This window comes from Leuresthes tenuis, unplaced genomic scaffold (genome assembly GCF_036924035.1).
Source record: "Leuresthes tenuis unplaced genomic scaffold, fLeuTen1.0.hap1 SCAF_18, whole genome shotgun sequence".
NCBI lineage: Eukaryota > Metazoa > Chordata > Actinopteri > Atheriniformes > Atherinopsidae > Leuresthes > Leuresthes tenuis.
The window spans coordinates 12,585,834-12,604,770 of NW_027325372.1; the positions used below are offsets into that span (position 1 = coordinate 12,585,834).

The 18,937-nt window shown below is 42.1% G+C and overlaps 1 protein-coding gene across 1 annotated transcript in view; it reads left to right on the forward strand.

The window, feature by feature from the left end:
* The window catches only part of jarid2b (jumonji and AT-rich interaction domain containing 2b), a 98,512-nt gene that overhangs the window by 60,489 nt on the left and 19,086 nt on the right, over window positions 1–18,937 (forward strand). Inside the window, exons 4-5 of the mRNA XM_072370528.1 lie at window positions 6,544–6,767; window positions 14,838–15,056. Coding sequence (XP_072226629.1) covers window positions 6,544–6,767; window positions 14,838–15,056 — 443 coding nt within the window. The remainder of the gene's footprint in view (window positions 1–6,543; window positions 6,768–14,837; window positions 15,057–18,937) is intronic.

The window sequence follows — 18,937 nt, forward strand, 5'->3', positions numbered from 1 at the left end:
TCACCGCAGTGTCATCCCTCTTCTAAATGCAGGCCGACAGAAAAAACAAACACATCGAAGAAAGGGTGCACTCACTTAAGAGTGTTTACACTGAAGTCTCATTTATTTTTAGGGTTTGCGGAAGTTGGCTTTTGCACATAAGGGTCTGCAGACTTTCATATGTCCTTGTACACTCTCAGTCCTCACAGTTGCTCCACGCAGGCTAATAAGTTAACATGTCTAAAGAGGTTAGCTGATGAAAAGACACAGGATTTTTCATTTGTTACATGCAAAACTAAAAGCTTGTTGAGAAAGTTTCATATTCGTGCCTAAATGTAGTTTTGGAGCCTCGTTTCGGTCATGCGTGCTTTACTGCCGGTATCCGCACACGCACATGATGTCATGTCTGCATTAGATTTTGATGTCTGAAAATCCTTACAAGCTTAAGAAAGTATTCGTGCACATTTGTAACTCTGCTGTTGGACTTGATCTGAACAGACTTGCAGATAAATTAGCAGTAGGCAAATGAGTTGACAGGCGCTTTTGGTTAAACTCGTACACAGTGTCAAGATTAATAGGTACATATAAACATTCATACACTTTTCACTCTTAAGCATATAAACACGCACGTTTGCAATGCTCTTATGTGGATGAAATGGATCCAGGCGCACCCTCGCACACATGCTCTCTCAGAGCCAGCTGCAGCAAGGTAGTATTTTATAAGGACCATGTGGGCCATCTGGAGCTAATTAATACAGCCCCTGAGGTACAGACTCTGGATCAGTGCTCCTCTTTTCAAACTATAACCTTTACCATGGGAGGGTGTACGGAGTCTGATTGTAGCTCAGCCTCATGCCAGTATTTATCAGACATTTGGCATGCTGTACACAAGCTCAAGAGTCATTCATTTATATGTGCTGCAATTATTAAAAAGAACTAAAATAAATCCCCAGCCGCCAGTGTTTTAATGTTGGACATAACCTGAGGATTATTTATGCTTTAAAATAATTGCTTTTCTCCCTTGTCTTGCTTTTCTGTCTGACTTGTTCTGATTGAGGGGTTTGGCTTGAACGTACCTATAGTAAAATGCAGCTGTTTCTAATTAATAGTTAGTTTTCTGCATCGCTGTGGTGACTGCGTGGATTCACGGAACTTGACAGTATTGAGGGCTTTAAAGGTGCACAAACCGACACAGGGACTTGTGGCTCATGTTCCCCTTGCCAGCCTTATCCAAATATCTGGTTACAGCGGTACAGCAAAGGTCTGAAAACCAAACCGCACAGCAACTGTGCCACATAACAGTCAGTCTTCCACTGCAGAGAGCCCATGTTGCCTCCACAAGGGACAGAGTGTACACTATGTGAGCTCAGGTCCTCGCGCACTCTCGACTTAAAAGGTGCTGTCATGTAGGGCTCCTCATTCATTCAGTGCGTCAGTCTAACTCATCAAAGCCCTGTTATCTGCTATTGGGGGGATAAAATTGAAAGTGTCCACCTGGGCATGTTTCCTTGGACAAAAAGTGATGCATCAGACCATTGTGACTAGAAAAAGACATCGTAGCATTAGTCATGCTATCAAGATTTTTAGAATCTTTTACTTTTTTCTGTCCTCAAAAACGCTGCCTTTGCTATTAGTTGCACGCTTCTGTATTTGCATTTTTTTAGGCAAGCCTCTGTTTCAAGGTGTTGTCTGTGTTCGCAGCCTGTTTTGGTGAGCGATTAGGATGGTTTTTTTTTCTTTTGGTCTGCGTTTTGTGTCCGTTTGCACATGTTCCCTTAAATCGCAGGGCGTCGAGCTCTCTTGGCCGCAGTACATCGGCTTCGAGTTTATTTTTGGAATTGGAAGCTTGCTCGATATCTGCTGTTGGTTATTTGCTTTCAGCTTGAGTTCAGTCATTAATACAAACTCCAAATACCCGTTTTTTTTTTTTTTTTCCAAAACTAAAAACCTGCACAACTTTCAGAAAGTACTTTCATTCTTTTAGCCCCCCTGCCTCCTGTTGCTCAAACTATTTGTCACTTGGAGTTGCACATAAAACACACCATTCATCAGTGTTTGATATAATCTATGTAAAGAACAGAAAGATGCTGATGTGCTGAGCAGAAGCTCAGTCTATAACCCTCGCGTGAATCTTTGTCAACAATCAGTCTTGTTTAATTGACATTTAACCTGTTTTCTTGGGAACCTGCTATTAGTCTGTTGTGCACAAAGGAGTTGATATGCAGTTTAATAAATCAGCAGGTGTCAGCTCTTTAAAAAACACATATGTGCTTAGTCATCGTGTGCTTTGGCAGACGATGAACTGGTTGAACGAGGTTGTAGTTTTATTTTTGAGACACTACTTCCCCACTTTAAAAGAGTACAGCTGTGCAGAATAAAATCCTGTTTGCCCCCCCTCCACCTGCACAGGTCAGAGATGAGGGTTAGTTACTCATTCAGTGCCACCTCAGCGGGGGGGGGGCTGCCTCTGCTTGTTGTTGTATGACCTCATGGATAAGTCCTGCCATCTTAACAGTTCCCATGGAAATTCTCATCAGTAGGGATGTTGATAAGATGGAGGCTGAAGAAGTGAGCTGAAAGCTGCACCGTTTTTGATTGACAGGGTCCACATGCATGTGTGATCTGGGACAGCTGTCCATAGCTGTGCTGCCAGAGCACGCCTTCTCACAACTTTCTCCCTCTTTTTCATCTGACTTTTTGTTAGCCGAACATCACAAATGGGCCTCTTCCTTTCCTTCCTGATTGCCTTCGCTGGGGCTGCTTGCTGAAAAGGTTGTCAAATTTTCTCACTCTGCCTCTCTCCGAGATAATCGATGCTTTGCTCTCGCGCCGACGCTGGCGTGTGTGATATTAGACATTAGAGCAGCTCTTTGAAGGCAAGGTGGGTGGGTGGCAGCAGGAAGGAATGGAAAGAGGAAGGGATGGATGATAGGTGGATTAGAAAGGGATGAATAGGGACATCCTGCTGTAATCTTTCTGCTTTTTCTTCCGCTATTGGATCTTGGTTTCCTCATTTTCCCCCTGCTGTGTCTCTCCGACTCTCCTCTCATTCTCTTTTAATCAGGGCAATCAGTCTAATTTTAGCTTGCGTATGCCTCCCTCTCCTACAGGGGCATCTTACCAATGTGTATTCTATAGCTCGACATGCGTGGGAACATGGTGGACCCTGACTTCTACGCGCTCACACACAAACCCAGCCAACGCTCCCGGGGGCACACGGAGGAGTTAATCTAGAGGCTCGTCTTACCACTCGCTCATAGCGCAGTGGCAGTACTTACAAAACAGCCATGTCGTTGCAAATTGTTCCCATGCTGATTTCTCAATATTCACCTGGACCCTTGGACTCTTCATCACTGCGTGCTGACTTTATGTTTGTCTCCCCAACTGCTGCTGCTAAAGAGATTCCGTTCACCATTGATGTTTTGGCAGAACTTTCCACATTTTTTTGTTCGGAAATGGGTTAAAGTTGTTAAATGTGTGTTCACGGGATTGTTTTCCATGACTTTTGTTTTTTTGTCCTAGTAATACTGATAATATCACTAATCCTGTTTTGACCACTAACCACTGTTTAAAAAGTGCTGTGGGGTGTCATTTATCAACTCCACAGCTTTCCTATTCTCTGCAAACCCCTGTGCTATTACATCATCAGTAAAGCAGGCCCGTTTGATTACCTTTTATGTTAGCCATGGCTTTGCCATTAGCACACCATTGAAAGGGAGAGGAGATGAGAACTGACACTGCACATGAAATGTACAGGAATAGAATTTGATCCGGTCCAAATGCTCAAGTTAAGTTCAAAGACTTACCTTGATGTGTTTTCATTGAAAGGCTGTACACCATATCTCTCCTGTTAGTTAATGGGTAACAGATAACAGTCCAGAAAAACATTAACCTCTTCTAAGCAGGCTGTGGTTGACTGTCTAGACAGGATGTAGCAAGCACTTTGCTTTCTTAGCTCATTGGTGTCTGTCCTTATTCTTTTCCACAACTGCTTGTGCTTTATTTATGTCTCTCGCTATTTCTCTATTTTAGTATGTCACATACCCGACACCTCCTTCCCAATCCCCCTTCTCTTTAAACCATTAAGTCCTGTTCATCTTAGGGTGGAGCCATGATATGACTAACTTGCCAAAGAGTTTTATTTTTTTTCCAATGGGCTCAGTCTACCCCCTGCTTTGGTCACTCAGAACACTCTGAATTTATTGATGTTTTAACATGTTTTTGGGCTTTTAAAATGCACATCTAAACATGCATATACATAAGCAGGGTAAAAGCACTCTAGAACATTAAGACATTAAAATTAGTATTTTGAGCAAAAAGATTTCTCATCAAGAATGCATTAAAGTTCATACACTGTCTTTTCGACACCTCTTACTTTAAGATGGAGTGTTAAATACTTTGAATAAAGGCCGCTAAAAAAAACCCATGCATTAGGGTCTTTACGAACAAAAAAATAATGCTTGCTCATATTTTCTCACTTGCCTGTTTTTCACAATGAAAGGCGAAATGCTTCTTAGTATCCAGTTGTCCGTACAGTGGCTGGTAATGCTGATAATAGTCCACATTGTAATTAATGTTATTAAGGTAGACAACTTTAAGATCAGGATGGATTGTGCATGAAAAAAGAGATTAGAAACCCTTTGATGTAGTTGAACTGAGACAGTCAACCAGAACTGAAAAATGTGCATGTTTGGTTAGACCTCAGCTGAAATGCTGAAGTGTCTGTTCAGACATGTTTGTGGTCGAAGTTGCCAAACTACTGTATGATCACACCGTCTCATGGTATAGTGTGTGTAATTCCCTTTGTCTATTTCCTCTCCTTCCTCCTCATTTACTCTTAAAGTTCTCGTTTTTATGCTCACGCTAAGCCACCCCACCCCCGTCTCTCGGCTGATTTCGGTTACCTTTTCTAATACTTAGAAATGTCTTTTATTGGCTCAATCACTGGAAGTCTTCATTGGGCTTTCAGTCCCTCTCAATCCTTCTGATCTCTTTTATTTAACGCCTTTTACTCCTTTACTGTTGATCATCTCTGTGGTTGTACTTTATCAGAGTCTGGTGTGAAGTGACATCTGTCCCCAATGTGCTGTTTTGTCTTTTAAATAGTTGTGTTCTTTGTTCTGTAATAACACTTGATAACGGTATCTCCTATGCACATAGCTTTTTACTAAATATAAGACAAGGCAGCTATATCATACCTTGCATTCAGTGAAATTAGTGGCTTGTTTATACCACATTTGTGAAGTTATAAAAAGAAAAATCCATACTTTGTGCACTTTCTTTAAATGTCTTAGGCCATGTTTATTGTTGTATTTCAGCTTATAAAATGCTTATCATGTTGCTTACACAGTGTTTGTTGGGAGACCAACAACAAACGTTTGTTCTCGCATTTTGCCTCCAAATGCGGGGCTTTGGCAATGTTTAAGCAATCATCTCTCGATTTCTCCCATATTGAGTCCATGTCGGGGCAGGAAATTGACACGTTTCAACTCTGCACTGCTCTCTGATTGGAGTGTAATCGGAGCTCTGCACCTCTCAGTGGATGCGCCAAATGCATTGTGGGTGATCTCCAGACATGATCCTATCTCCACTTACCTCAGACCGGTCTACAGCAAATTGACAAATAACACCAGGATATCGCATTGCTTCTATCGCTGCTCCTCAACATTTATAGCGTAGCTCGTGCTCTCGAACACACACAGACGCACGCACACAAATATATAGCGGCGCTAATCGATTGAGGCCGCTCGCTGGCTCGTGCGGCCCCTGATGGTTCAGGTCTTTTGTAGTTTGTGTGTGTGTATGTTTGCATGTTAAAGAGTGTGAAAGAGCGCCCAGATGTGTTTGTGCTCTGTTTGAAGGAGGTGGTGTGACAAGTCCACTGCTTTCTCTAAGATACACTCTTCTTTAATATTCTTCTCTTACCCTTGCCTCCACTGACGCATGCTGTGAGATAAAGAAAGAAAAGAGACGAGCAGTGAGATGTCTTGAACGCTTTGTGCGTCACGAAAGAGAGCAAGTGCATTGCAGAGGCAGGCAGGGAGGAGCAAAATGGCGGAAAGTGCGGAAAACGGGTGAAAGGGGAGAAAATGAATTATTGTGATGGCAAAATTATGATACAGATGGGAATATTAGGAAAGTTTCTGAATGTTTGTGCTTGTATTTGTTTGATAGCAGCTGCCGCTGACAGCACAGTAATTAAAGGTGAACTGCTGTGTGTATCTGTGACTATGCACATGTAGTTTTCTGTGTCAGTTAAATGCAAACATTTATAAGCACCCACTCTGTGAATGGCAGCTACCGAGTGTGATGATGGGCTCTAATACATTCGATGAACAGATGTGTGAACACAATCAATTCTTCAATCCAGGGTAATTGTGTCAGGAAACCACTCTACAGTGAAACAATAGCTGTAGGGCCAAAGTAGTAAAAAAGGCGAGTGTGCTTTATGGGGGGGGGCAGCATCCTGACTTTAATTAATTGCAAATTCCTGTCCTGTCGTATTTATTTCCATGTACCGAGAGTTCAAGTCTTTGTTTTTTGTTTTTTTTTTCCCCTTCTCAGGCCTCGACTCCAGGCTCAGAGGAAGTTTGCGCAGTCACAGCCCAACTCACCCAGCACTACGCCCGTCAAAGTGGCCGACACCGGCAGCCTGAGCAATGGCCTGGCCACCGTGCCATCCACATCCCTCTCATCGCTCTCCTCGTCATCCCTGTCCTCCTCCATTCAGGACCTGTCCAGACGCAAGCCCAAGACGGAGGACTTCCTCACCTTCCTCTGTCTCAGAGGTAAGGCACGGAACAGTGGAGCACATAGAGACGCAGTCACACGCACACTTAGAACCGGCAGCAGAGCAGGAAGGATGCTTTTCAACAAGAAAGCTGCAGATACGTTTTGTTCTAACATTTCACTGGAGGCCGGGCAACATTTTGCTGGCTCTTTGCACATGAAGATGGGCAAATAGTTTACCCAAATGCAACAAATTTTGTTAAGTCATGCTTGATCACCCCCCCGCTGTTCAACATGCACACACCTAGACACACAATTCCACACATACTGCAACAAACTGCACTGCGGCCAAGTTGCTGGAGGCTAAGATTTTTCTGCATCTCATCAGCTCGCACATCTCCCTCTCCTACTTTTCAACAACTGCCTTTCTCTTTAACACTCTGCCTAGCACCCCGTACTACAGCAGATGTTGGCGGATCGAGTACTCTGCAAACATTATTCAGCTTCATCGAGACTATGTAGCACATTCGATGTCAAATGAACTGTAAAAGCCATGGCAGAGCAATTAGCAACTGAATTTGTTTGGTGTGCTGCACTTTGTCTTCTCGCACAGATTAATAGTTTGAGAGTGTTTTAACAAGGAAAACTTGTCTGACACCAAGAGAGTATCATGCACCTGTGTCAACCCAGTTTGAAATGGCTCAAAGTAGCCCAGACCCTTCAAGACAATTAGGATAACTCAACGAGGCCTGTTCCTTTAAAGCTAATAGGCACCTCATGTTACTTTTAATCTATGCTGCGCTGGCCAGCAGGCAGAATCAGTGAGTTTCTTTCCTTCCCTTAAAATGCGTGTTTTATGTCACAGCTTCTTATTTAGCTAGATCATACTTATTATGTATAAATTATGTCTCTTTTGGACTAAGATGTTTACAGGCATTGTAAAAGTCTAGTGTCACCTGTCTCGAATATTCCTTGGGAAACTCAAAGCAGAGCAGGTGACACATTTGAGGCCTTAATTATCAAAAGGGAAGCACCATATTCTCTATTCATTTAGTTTTTTTTGACCAGTCTTTACAATCTCAATTTTATCCTTTGTTGAATGTCCCACCCACACAGTCTTTATTCATTTGGAAGACAAAATGCCTTGACTCTAGATTAATTTACTGTTAACATTATTAACCTCTACCCAATCTACAAAGTGGGCTCAAAACTTCAAAGAAAACTTATATTTGTCTCTGCTGAGACGTGATGGCTGTATGTTGTTATTCTGGGGAGAATACTCTCATTATGGAATGTAATTTCAACCTCAGGGGGGCCTCATTTGAAAAATGCATAATTGGAGGTTGCTAAAGCTGACCGAAGTCTTCGATGCAAGGGATTGATTTGCATATATAGGCCACAGTGTTGCATGGGCTAATCATGCAATGTCTCATATACTTTGAAGATGACATTATTGGTAGCCTTGCATACTACAGTTATTGATCAATTTCTGTCTCTCTTGTAAAGTTGGAGCTGGTGCTTTGCCAGCGGATCTCCAGTAAGGTTTTGCAAGGTGTGCTGTTCTTTATTGTGCTAGTAATGCTAATTTTGAAGCGAGGCTTGATTGAATGCTTTTACCACTCTGAAACTTCCTGCTTTTTATTGTATTTAAAGATCCACTTTAGCGTTGTTTTTTTTTTTTTGTGTCTGTGTGTGTGTGTGTGTGTGTGTGTGAGTGCAAGTGAGTTTTGTCTGTGCTGTGCGGATGACATTTTCCTTCTCAAGGCTTCCTCTGCTCTGTTTTTTTCTCTTTGGCCTCTCATGTGACCCATATGCAGGGATGCTTACCAAGAGAGGGGACATGGGAGAATGTCAGCAGAGCCCTTGAGGATGAGTCTGCAAGGATATGTGTGTGGGTGTGGGTGCAAATCCATGTTAACCGCTGATGTCGTCTGTCCCATTTGAGTCTCTGTGTGTGCACCCTCCCAGTTTGTGTGTGTGTGTGTGTGTGTGTCTATCTTCATATATCATTCAGGGTGTAGAAGGACTATGTATGAGAACGTCTGTGTTTGCCAGGTTAATCTTTCCAAAAGGGCTTACGTCTTTGATAGGCTTTAAATCTCTATTTCCTTTAAGGTTCTGACACTCGTATCTCATACATTAGGCCCCTCCCTGTTTGTCACTAAAATGTTTCCAACAGAATCTCATTCCATATTATGAAAATCTGAAAGAAATCGTTTTGCCATTTCGTTTCATTTTAATTCAAACATTTTTTTTTTGTCCAAGTTGGAATGGAGACTAAGTGACATTTCTACCCTGAAACTTCAACATAGGTATTTCTGGGATTTGTCTCAGGTCAAACGTTCAGCGTGTAAACACTCATCCTGCTCCCCCACCCATCCTCTGCAATGTTTGCTTATCTTATCTGGTAAACATTACACATCCACCCTAAGACTTCTACCCATCATTCATTCTGGCAGCTACATAAAAGCAGTTAAAACAAAAAGAATTGGAAAAATGAAAAAAAGGAGGCGAAAGAAGTTGTAAAAACAGGACGTCTCTGGTGCTCAGCATTGTGAAACCATAACTTACGAATCACTCCGTGTTGTATGTGTACCTTTATGTCCAAACTGAGTCTGTACTCTATAATGTCGAACTCTTTTGGCATCTTTATCGCACCAGATCATTCTAATGGTGGTAGTAAATCAGAGGAAAAGTTATTTTTAAATCCTCCCAGGGAGGGGGGGGGCAGGGGTTCCTGATTATTCTGATGCAACGTGGGAGTAATTGGACGGAATAATATCTGCTGTATGAAATGATGCACATCATGTATGTTCACCACCCACATTGTTTTGGGCTTATATTATGCATTTATCTTACGGTTCATCTTTCTCCTGCAAACACACACGACCTTGCACACGAGCTGGAGCGCTCGATCCTCTCAGTGTTCTCATCGTGGTGTTTATGTGTGGTCCGGGCCTGTTGTTGGGCTGTTTATATCCATGGAGAAAGCCATTTGGGCAGCAGCCAGACAGTCTGCCTCTGGCCCCCTTGGCCCTTGGTAAAACATAGAGGGATGGTAGTGCTGCTAACAGCAGGGTGGGGGCAGCACTGAGGAGTGGCTCAGTTCAAACTGTAGCAATGGAGTGATACTGTCTATTGCCTGGATTTCTCACTTTTGATCCCTTGTATGTGTTCCTGCCTGAGTAAAGATTATGTTCTTTATTAAATACCTTTGATATGGACAAATGCTGCATACAGACACAGTACACAGTAACTCAGGTGAGGTAAAAGATTAGAAAATAAATTGATAGCTATTTGTACACATGCCTGGAAATTTGTCTTGCGTAAGGCTGCCTCCTAGTTTGTGCTTCTTGCTCTAATTTTCCACTTGCCGATAAGCTGGTCTGTATGTACGGCAACGTAGTGTTTACTTTTTTTTTTGTCCTCGGGGCTTTCTCCTGTGCCTGCCAACCCCACAGTGGTGCCCCTCAGGTTGAGCAAGGGCAATTCCTCTTCTCTGCTTCCGTAACCTCTTAGCTCTGACCTCGTGAACAAAAGCCCCCAGATTACAAGGACGCGAGTACAGATGTGACACAAATGTAAACCATTTACACTGAAAGAGTAGGCAACACCAAAAATAGTGCTTAGAACTCTTTTTAGGACTGTTTTTGTAGTTCTGTTCGCCAGATTTCTCTGAACATGTTTTTATTAGTACATTTTAGCTCCTGGGAACAGTATATCGCTGCTGTGACAACTGAAATTCCCCCTGGGATAAGGTACTTTTCTCTCCCTCTGATGTATGAATGATGTTAGATTAACAGCGGAAGGCTGAACGTTTGTGTGCAAGTCTGACTATGATTTATTTATTTTTTGCCCACTGATGACTTTTTAGACTTTTTTAGTACAGCACTGTCTAATACTGCATCATCTCTATGAGCATCGTCACAGTTTGTGAGGTTAATATTTTGCTAATATTAAGAAATGTCGATCGTTGATGCAATCCCTAATCCTTGTTTTTTTTTCCCCTCATCTAAGAGAACAATGAATGAGTTTTTTTTGTTTTTTTTTTTAGCTCAGCCATTAGGACTTTTCCTCTCTTCTCCAGAAGAACCTACATTTGTTGTCTTTTCTTACCTTCCCTCAGAAAAGATCGCTCATACTTTCTCCACATGCATGCAGCACTTATTTGTAAGTCATCACGTCTTCATGTCCCCATGGCAGCTAAACCCTCCTGATTGACTATTTAAATTGTCCTCATTGTTTCAGTTCCAGTTAAGGAGACAAAAGAAGAGTAGCTAGAAAGGGAGGGTTTATAATTATGCCCCCTCCACCCAAGAGCCCCGTTAAAAAATGACAATCCTAATAGACTCTTTCAGACCTAATTATGATTTGTCTGGCCGGAATGAGGTGGATGAAAAGCTGGTGTAATTAGGGGATTGGGCTCAAGCCCTGCTTGAGATCTTGGACAAAGAATGAGCTGCGTTTTTCTTTTTCTTTCTTTACTCCACCTGGAACGTGTACGTCTATTTGTGTCTGTGCACTTTCTGATAACCGATACATTTTCAATATCAGTACTGGAGACGAGGGTTGGGAATTTCTGATAACGTTCTTGCTGGCATTCCCATAGATGTGATGCCAACGGTCAGTGTTGGACCACTAGATTTGTTTTGTTGGCTGAGTGTGTGTTTGTCTTTCTTCTCTCCTCCATCTCAGAGTTGGGACCACAGTTATTAGTCAGGGTTAGCCTGATTCTTGTCGCCTTCTCTTCAATTTCCATATAATATGAACCATAATCCATCCAAACTTCTGAGTGCCACTGCATCTCAGAAATCTTAAACTTTTTGTAAAGGCACAGTCATCATGCTTTCTCTGTTGTGCTCATTTTCACTGTAACATCTCTTTGCCCTACAATGTCGAACACCCTCAAACATCCCCCATCTCTGCCCCCAGGCTGCCTTGTGGTCTGTTGCCATTTGCCTATTGACCCCTTCTCAGGGCAGTAAATTAAAACCATTTAGGTAATGAAGCCAGTCATTACAAACTGATTGCATCAGTGTGTCCGTCGTTTGGTCTGTTTGTTTGGTCTGAGAGCGTTTGCTGCTTCGCCAAGATAAACGAATAAATGTGTTTTTTGCAGCGTGTTTAGTGTGTGTGTGTGTGTGTGTGTGCGTGTGTGTGGGTGCGTGTGGTAAGTAACCACGCGCCCTTTAGCCTGCTGGTGATAGGCGGCACAATTTAAAATGGTAAATACTCTATGTAAAGATGGAGTATGTGCCTCATAAAAAGAATAAAGAAAAATATTTCAATATGCTTCCAGTATTAGTTTTAGGTTTTTTAATTATTCACTTTTCCCACAAAGCAAAAATTAGAAAAAAAAAACAAAAAACTGTGAAGAAGATGAGCTGCACCTTTGGTTACTACAGGGGTGTCTAATGGTGGATTCTTACAAATCCACCATGGTTGAGGGAAAAAAAGCTTGGTGGTGGAACTTTTCACAGTTTTCAGTCACTGTCAGGTCTGCAGTTGCTCTGGTTACAACCCAACACACCCTGGACATTCCCTTGCTGAAGGGAGGGGCTTCGGAGGCAAAGCTTAAGCACAGTAGAGAAGGAGTGGAATTTGAATTTTCAAGCAAAACCCATCTTCTTCTCAAAGATACCAAGATCTGCTTTGAAGACTCTGAGTGATCATCTTTTCTTATTCTATTTTGCTGAGTTAAGCCATGCATTGTGTTGCTTTTTTTTTTTTAACTTATAATAACATAAGTAAAGCCAAGGCTTACTCAGTGTCCCTTAAATGTTCAATTTATTTTCGCATAAACACTTGGACACAAATGTCGTTGAGTTCACCCAAGCAGGGCTCTTCAGTGCCATTGTGTTTATGTGTGACACATTGTGAAGATATTGATTACACAGGCCACTTACTGAATGATAATTCAGCTCCCAATGGCTTTGGCGTAGGGCTATTTTAGCCGATTTAAAGCCTATTGTCTAACCATAGACTTTGTGAATTCCTTGTGATTTTGCTTCTAATTTCTGGATTAACACATGTTTACATAAGCTACACCCCTCTTGTTAGTCTGTCATAAAATTGAATTATATTGGTGTCCTCATCACGTTATCTCTTAATTGGCTTAACATTTATTGAATTTATAAAATCTAAGATGAGCATTTACCACTCTCCAAATACAAGTATGCTGGTAATTAAATGAATGGCTTGGCTTAGTCTTAATTTGTTATGTGCTATTTTAAGTACTCTGTATAGTTTATTACAGGCCAGTTGAAATCAGCCTATTTGTCAGAGGGTTAACATTATTTTAATTGGCTTATAATCGCACATTACTTTCCATTAATGCCCTTTAAACACCAATGCCCCTAAAAGGGTTATAAAAACCACAGCAGTTGCTCATGCTATGCAATCGATTTAGTCATAAAGGCCTCACAACTTCATAAAATCCATGGTTTCCTGCTCACAGCCAGATTTAATCAAAGCTTGGGAGAATGTTGTGTAACCAGTTTGTTTACTAGGAATCGGCAATCCCAAACACAAGATAAAATCAAAACACCTATTAGTGTGCAAACGGAAATGATTTTTATGAAATTAGCCGACTTTTCCGACTTTGCGCTCACTTTTTCAAGCGGCTCGGTGTCACACACGTGCGCTTTCTAAACGGTTGTCGGCTACACACTGCTACAGGGACAGTTAGCATTGCGTCACCTATCTCTCTCTGCTGTACACTAATAAACGATATGTTTTGCTGCCCATTTTATTTATTATGGGGCACTTATGATTGCGTCCTTGTCAATTAAGTACTCCTCCTCTCTGCTGTATTTGTGGCATTTAGTTTTGGACCGTGTGACATTTCCAGCTTGGCCCGTGTATGAACATTTGTGTGTCTGTAAAAGTGGATGTTGTACTTTGAAAGCCTGACGGAGCTTCTTTTTTTTTTTTTTTTTTTAATTCTTGCATCTGGATCACTAAGCCAGCTGTTTGCGCACTGATTTACGAGTACAACATTATGAGATTTATTAACATAGCTTTGGGCTCTGTGACCTTTTGTGAGTGTGAGAGTGTGTCTGCACTCAGCTTACTGAGGTAACGCTGTAGACTATCTGCTGCCAAACACCATATACCTCCTTTGAGTTCTCATTGGACTCGATTTCCGAGAGATGACAATGAAAGTGATTGAGTGTGACAAAAAAGGGAAGCGAGAGAACATTGGTTTTCTTCTCCGATAGGGGTAGAGATTGACAGTAATCCTGTTTTGAAGACTGAAAGCGAGAGATTTGGGATTAGCTGTGCAACAAGAGAGTTTCTTAAGTAACTCTTCTACAGAGCTAGAAATTTGAGCACATGTACATAATATATGTCTCAATAAAACTGTCAACATCGAGAGCCTCTGTGGAAAAGACTGCTTGTCATATACTTTCAGAGCTCTGGCTTCAGTTCTAGCTATCAGAAAACGTTAAGTCCTTTTCCTTTTCCCTCTGCTATGTTAACAATTACTACAAATACTGTGCCGGGGCATTTGAAGAGCACTATAGCTCAAAAACATACAGGGCAGTCGCCGGTCACAATGGTGAATGAGGACAATGATGAGGTCAGTTTAGAAATTAGAATTGCGCAAATGCTGCTTATCAATGGGAGATCATAAAATGTTAGTGGCGTAGTGTGATTCAGGCACAATGACAACAGTAGTCAAGTAAAATTCTCCTCATTGTGCCATGCATGTCCTTATGTTTGTGCATTTAACTGTGAGTGAGTGTAACAATGGTGCTGCTATGTGCAGAGCAGTTTTGCGAAGCTTCAACAGGCCACCGACTGGGATAATAATAGATGCAACATGGTCACCATTATTCTCAGACCCCGGAGCAACTTTTATTATTACATTAATATTTCAACACTTACATGCTGATGTTGATCTATTTTAACACATAGCATGTTAAATTAGAACTGTGTCTCTGTGTCTTAGGGATGAAATAAACTTTTGGTAAACATAGTTTTTCCAGTCCCCCTTTTTTTTTTTTTGTATTTTAAATTGCAACTTCTTCTTCTTTCCACTCCCTACCCTTCCTCATTCAACCTTTCTTTTATTCCTCCCCCTCTTAATCCCTCTCTCCACCTTTCCTCCATCTCTCTGTGCTCAGGTTCAGCTGCCTTGCCCAGTAATATGGCCTACTTTGGAAGCTCCCAGGAGGAGGAGGACCTGGAGGAGGAGGAAGAGGAGAAGGAGGACGAGGTGCAGAATGGAGCTGGTGTCCACTCTCATGCTGCAGGAAGCACCAGCCAAGCCTCAGCCTCCTCTTCCTGCCACTTGACACCCCGTAAGGGCAAACTCCCCACCAAGCAGCCACTCAATGGACACGGTAAGGACGGACCCAGAGCTTGGAACACAGCATGCCATGTTTTTATTATTAAAAATCTCCTCAGCTTACACACTGGACTGGATGTTTTCAGTTAGTCTTATACACCACAAGGGTCTCAGGGAGAGAAGTAAATGAATGGGAGAAAAACAAAGAAAGATGTACAAGAGCTCTGGGAGATGGTACAAATGCTGGAAAAGCAATGAAGAAAAGTAAGGGGATGGAATTGAGAAGCATGAAGAACGTGCCACTGGAATAACTGGAGTGGACTTAAGCCCAGAATCAAAGAATGCACCATAGAACGAGGCGAAAAGCAGATCTGATGCTTATGTTTACATTTGCGTGTGCATGTGAGTAATTTCCTGAGTTTGCACTCCTGCTTTCCACTGCAGAGGGGCAAGTCACATGGGATTGCAGAGCAGCCCATCAACTCTTTCCACCCCAATTAACACTTAGCTTACTAAGCCCTAACAAGGTGTTTATGCACACACTGCAACAGCTGGCCAGGACCCTAGACGCTCACATGCAACACAGTGAGAGCATATGTACAGCACCCGGTGCTTGTAGACATGTGGATGAATACATGCAGTTGCATTGACAACATTTTAGGAAATGTACATGCAAACACATTGAAACATAATGCTTCATCTTCTATCATATTACCAAAGATGTAAACCTTTTGTTAACAAATTACAAGTTTGACAGAATCCAAAATTCTGTGTGCAGAATTAATTGCAATCATCATCTTCTTGTTAAACACCCACTGTGGTCTTTTATGTAGAGCATTAGTGAACCAGTTCCAACCAGACTGATTTATTCCCTCCCTGCCAGTCCTGGGAGACATATCGAATATTTTGAATGAAACGAGGGCTAAATTTCCTAGTTCCTCCTCTGCACCCTCCCTGACTCTTACTTCTTTCTTAGTCTGTAGAATTGCCACCTGAATGGTTTTCAATGGCAACGCTTTGTTCAGCAACCCCATCTATAGAGAGTTCTATAGATTTGCTTACATTGGACTCTTCGAGAACTATATTCTGCCTTTTATATGGTTAACTGGCAGTGCCTATCCGCATCACAGCCATAGACATGTACACGTTCCCCCTGATCCTTTTAAGAACATGCGTAGCTGCAGCTTAAAACATAAAACTGTACAAGCGGCACAAACGATACGATAGTGAAACCTGTGTGAACAAATCTCGACTTGTTGTGTGCATGAGGACCGCTTATTCTCCTTTCTTATCTCATGCTCAAACACTGTTTGCAAAGAAGCTTGGCGCCTTCACTGTGATATGCTAAATAAACAGATAACGTGGAAACAAGCCGATATACTTTGTAAGGGACAATAGAGATGAGGGGGTTAAGGACACAGTTTGTGTATACACACACACACACACACACACACACACACACACACAGTCAAGAGAGGGCCATTGCTCTAGTGTTGACAGTGTTTATGCTGTGTTGGATATCAGGCACACACATGGAGAAAAAGCACGCTCGCACTGTAGTGCATATTGTGGTATTAAGATTGGTGTCAAAAGTGACACTTTAATATGCTGCTTGAGCCACTCTCCAACAGGAGGAGGGTTATATGGGCTCGTGGGCAGTTGGAAAAGAAAGGCTAAACAGAATTTGTAAAAAGACCGGGGAGGGACGCATTTTATTCTGGGAGGTAAAGGGAGACGGGAACGGTCTAACATTGTAGGCCATTCATCAGTGCACCATCTCTCCACTTCTATTTCTCTCTCGGCCGTGTGCCATGTTGACATAGCTAAATTAAACAGCTCTTATTGGTCTCAGTTTCTTGCTTAGCTCACTTTCAAAATGTCAGGATTTCTCTCATTTTTCATCGAGCCAGGGGCCCCAGAGACCTGCAGACGCTCACTTGTGGTTATGTGCGGATACACACATGCAGTATAACAAGCACAGACACACACACACACACACACACACACACCGCATCTCTTCATACACCCATGTGTGTTGAGTACTACATATGTACTGTAAATGCTCTATGTTGGCGCTTTTAAGACCTGGTAAAATTTTAAATTGAGCCTCATTAAAGCTGCAAAGAGAGCTATTGAATGTGTATGTTAATTGCCTCACTGGTGTTTGACTCGCTTAGCATCATCTCCGGGGGTCGATGCAGTCTTAGTCCATTTTGAACAGGTTCATTGACCACTAGTATAAAGACGTCTTCATACACACCTTAAATCATGCATATTTTACTGATTAGGGACTACGCATTTGCCAAAAGCATGTCACTTCAGTGTTTGTACAGGCTTTTCCACTTGGTCGCGGTGGTTTGGTCCTCAGTGCTTATAGTCCATTCGGCTTATTGACATTGGTAGATGGTAGCCTGAGAAAGCAGAACGTGGCCTGTGACTATGACATTCCCACTTTTTCCCCACTTAGCCTAATTTTTTAATTCTGTTTATTTGTTTTTGGCTTTTTGTATCCACTAAAAGTTGCTGCCAGGTTGCAGAGCAAGAATTAAAGAAGAGTAATCAAATGAAAACACTGCTTAATCTTAAGGACCGAGGCGTCATGTGTGGCCTCCTGTTTACCCTGCTTGTACCCTGTTAGATTGTTAGCTCCTCATTGAATATCATTAAATTCCTTAACTCTGTAACACACTTGTGTTGTGCTCTAGCGCCTATTCTAGCGCTAGCGCCGCAGTATATCTTAGTTCCATAAACTTAGCATTGCTGCTCGCTGTCTTCATGTCTGCATCTCCTGCTTTCACTTCACCGACGTGTCAAATTACTCAGCATCCTTTGGACCACAGCTCCTCACCAGTTAAAAGTCTGTGGCAGCTGGTTAGACCCTGATAGGCGAGGCAGTCGAAGATCACCAAAAGGAATCTTTCATTTACTGAGAGAATGTGGGCTTCTGCAGTTTTCTCTGGTCCCCTGCCGTATTTGACCAGTGTCGACATGTTCAGCCATTTGTCATTGTTCAACTGCTGGCTGTCTAGTTGGCATCAGCATGGACTACTTGGATGACTGGACAACTTTCTGGGGACACTTGGTCTGAATAGAAGAGACATGATCCATCCCGCTATGAATGGAGCAGCAGCTTTTATAGAGGCTGCCGGGGTACCTCCCATGGTGCACTGAACATTTCTCCTCTTTTTTTCTCTATGTGTGTATAAATCGGACGTCATACGTAAGGAATGGCTGGGTGACCCCCAGCCATCCCTTTACTTATGTTGCTACAGGGCTAGAGTAATGTGGGGCATCCCATAATACTCTGAGCACCTCTCCTAACTGTTCTCTTTACTCTTTATGTATTTTTGACATTATTGCAGAGATTAACTTTGTTTTTTTTCTTTTTTCTTCTCTGTAGCAGATATTGCTGGCCTACTGTTTTTGTGTTCATGTAGCTCTGTCCTGTCCCGTCATCCACAACCGGTCAAGGCACATGGCCACACCGTCCCCGAGTTTGGTTCTGCTGGAGGTTTCTTCCTGTTAAAAAGGAGTTTCATTTTCTCCACAGTTACCTGCTGCCCCGTGCATTCTGGGGACAGAGGATTTAATCGATGCGATCTATTGGTCTACATGTTGGCTAAACTACATTTGCAAACTGACATTATATAGGATACAATTATAATGAATTCAGTTGGATTCAATATTGAATTGGATTTAATTAAATTGGACTGAAATGGATTAAATTGGGTTTAATTAGATTGGATTGGTTTGAATTGGATTGGATTGAATTTGATTGGGCTAAATTTGGTTGGGCTGAATTAGATCAGAATTAAATTGGGTTGGATTCACTTAATTTAACTGAAATAGATTCAATTTAGTTGATTGGATTTAGTTGGACCGAATTGGACATTATTAGAATCAATTTGATTGAATTGGTTTGAATTGGGTTGAACT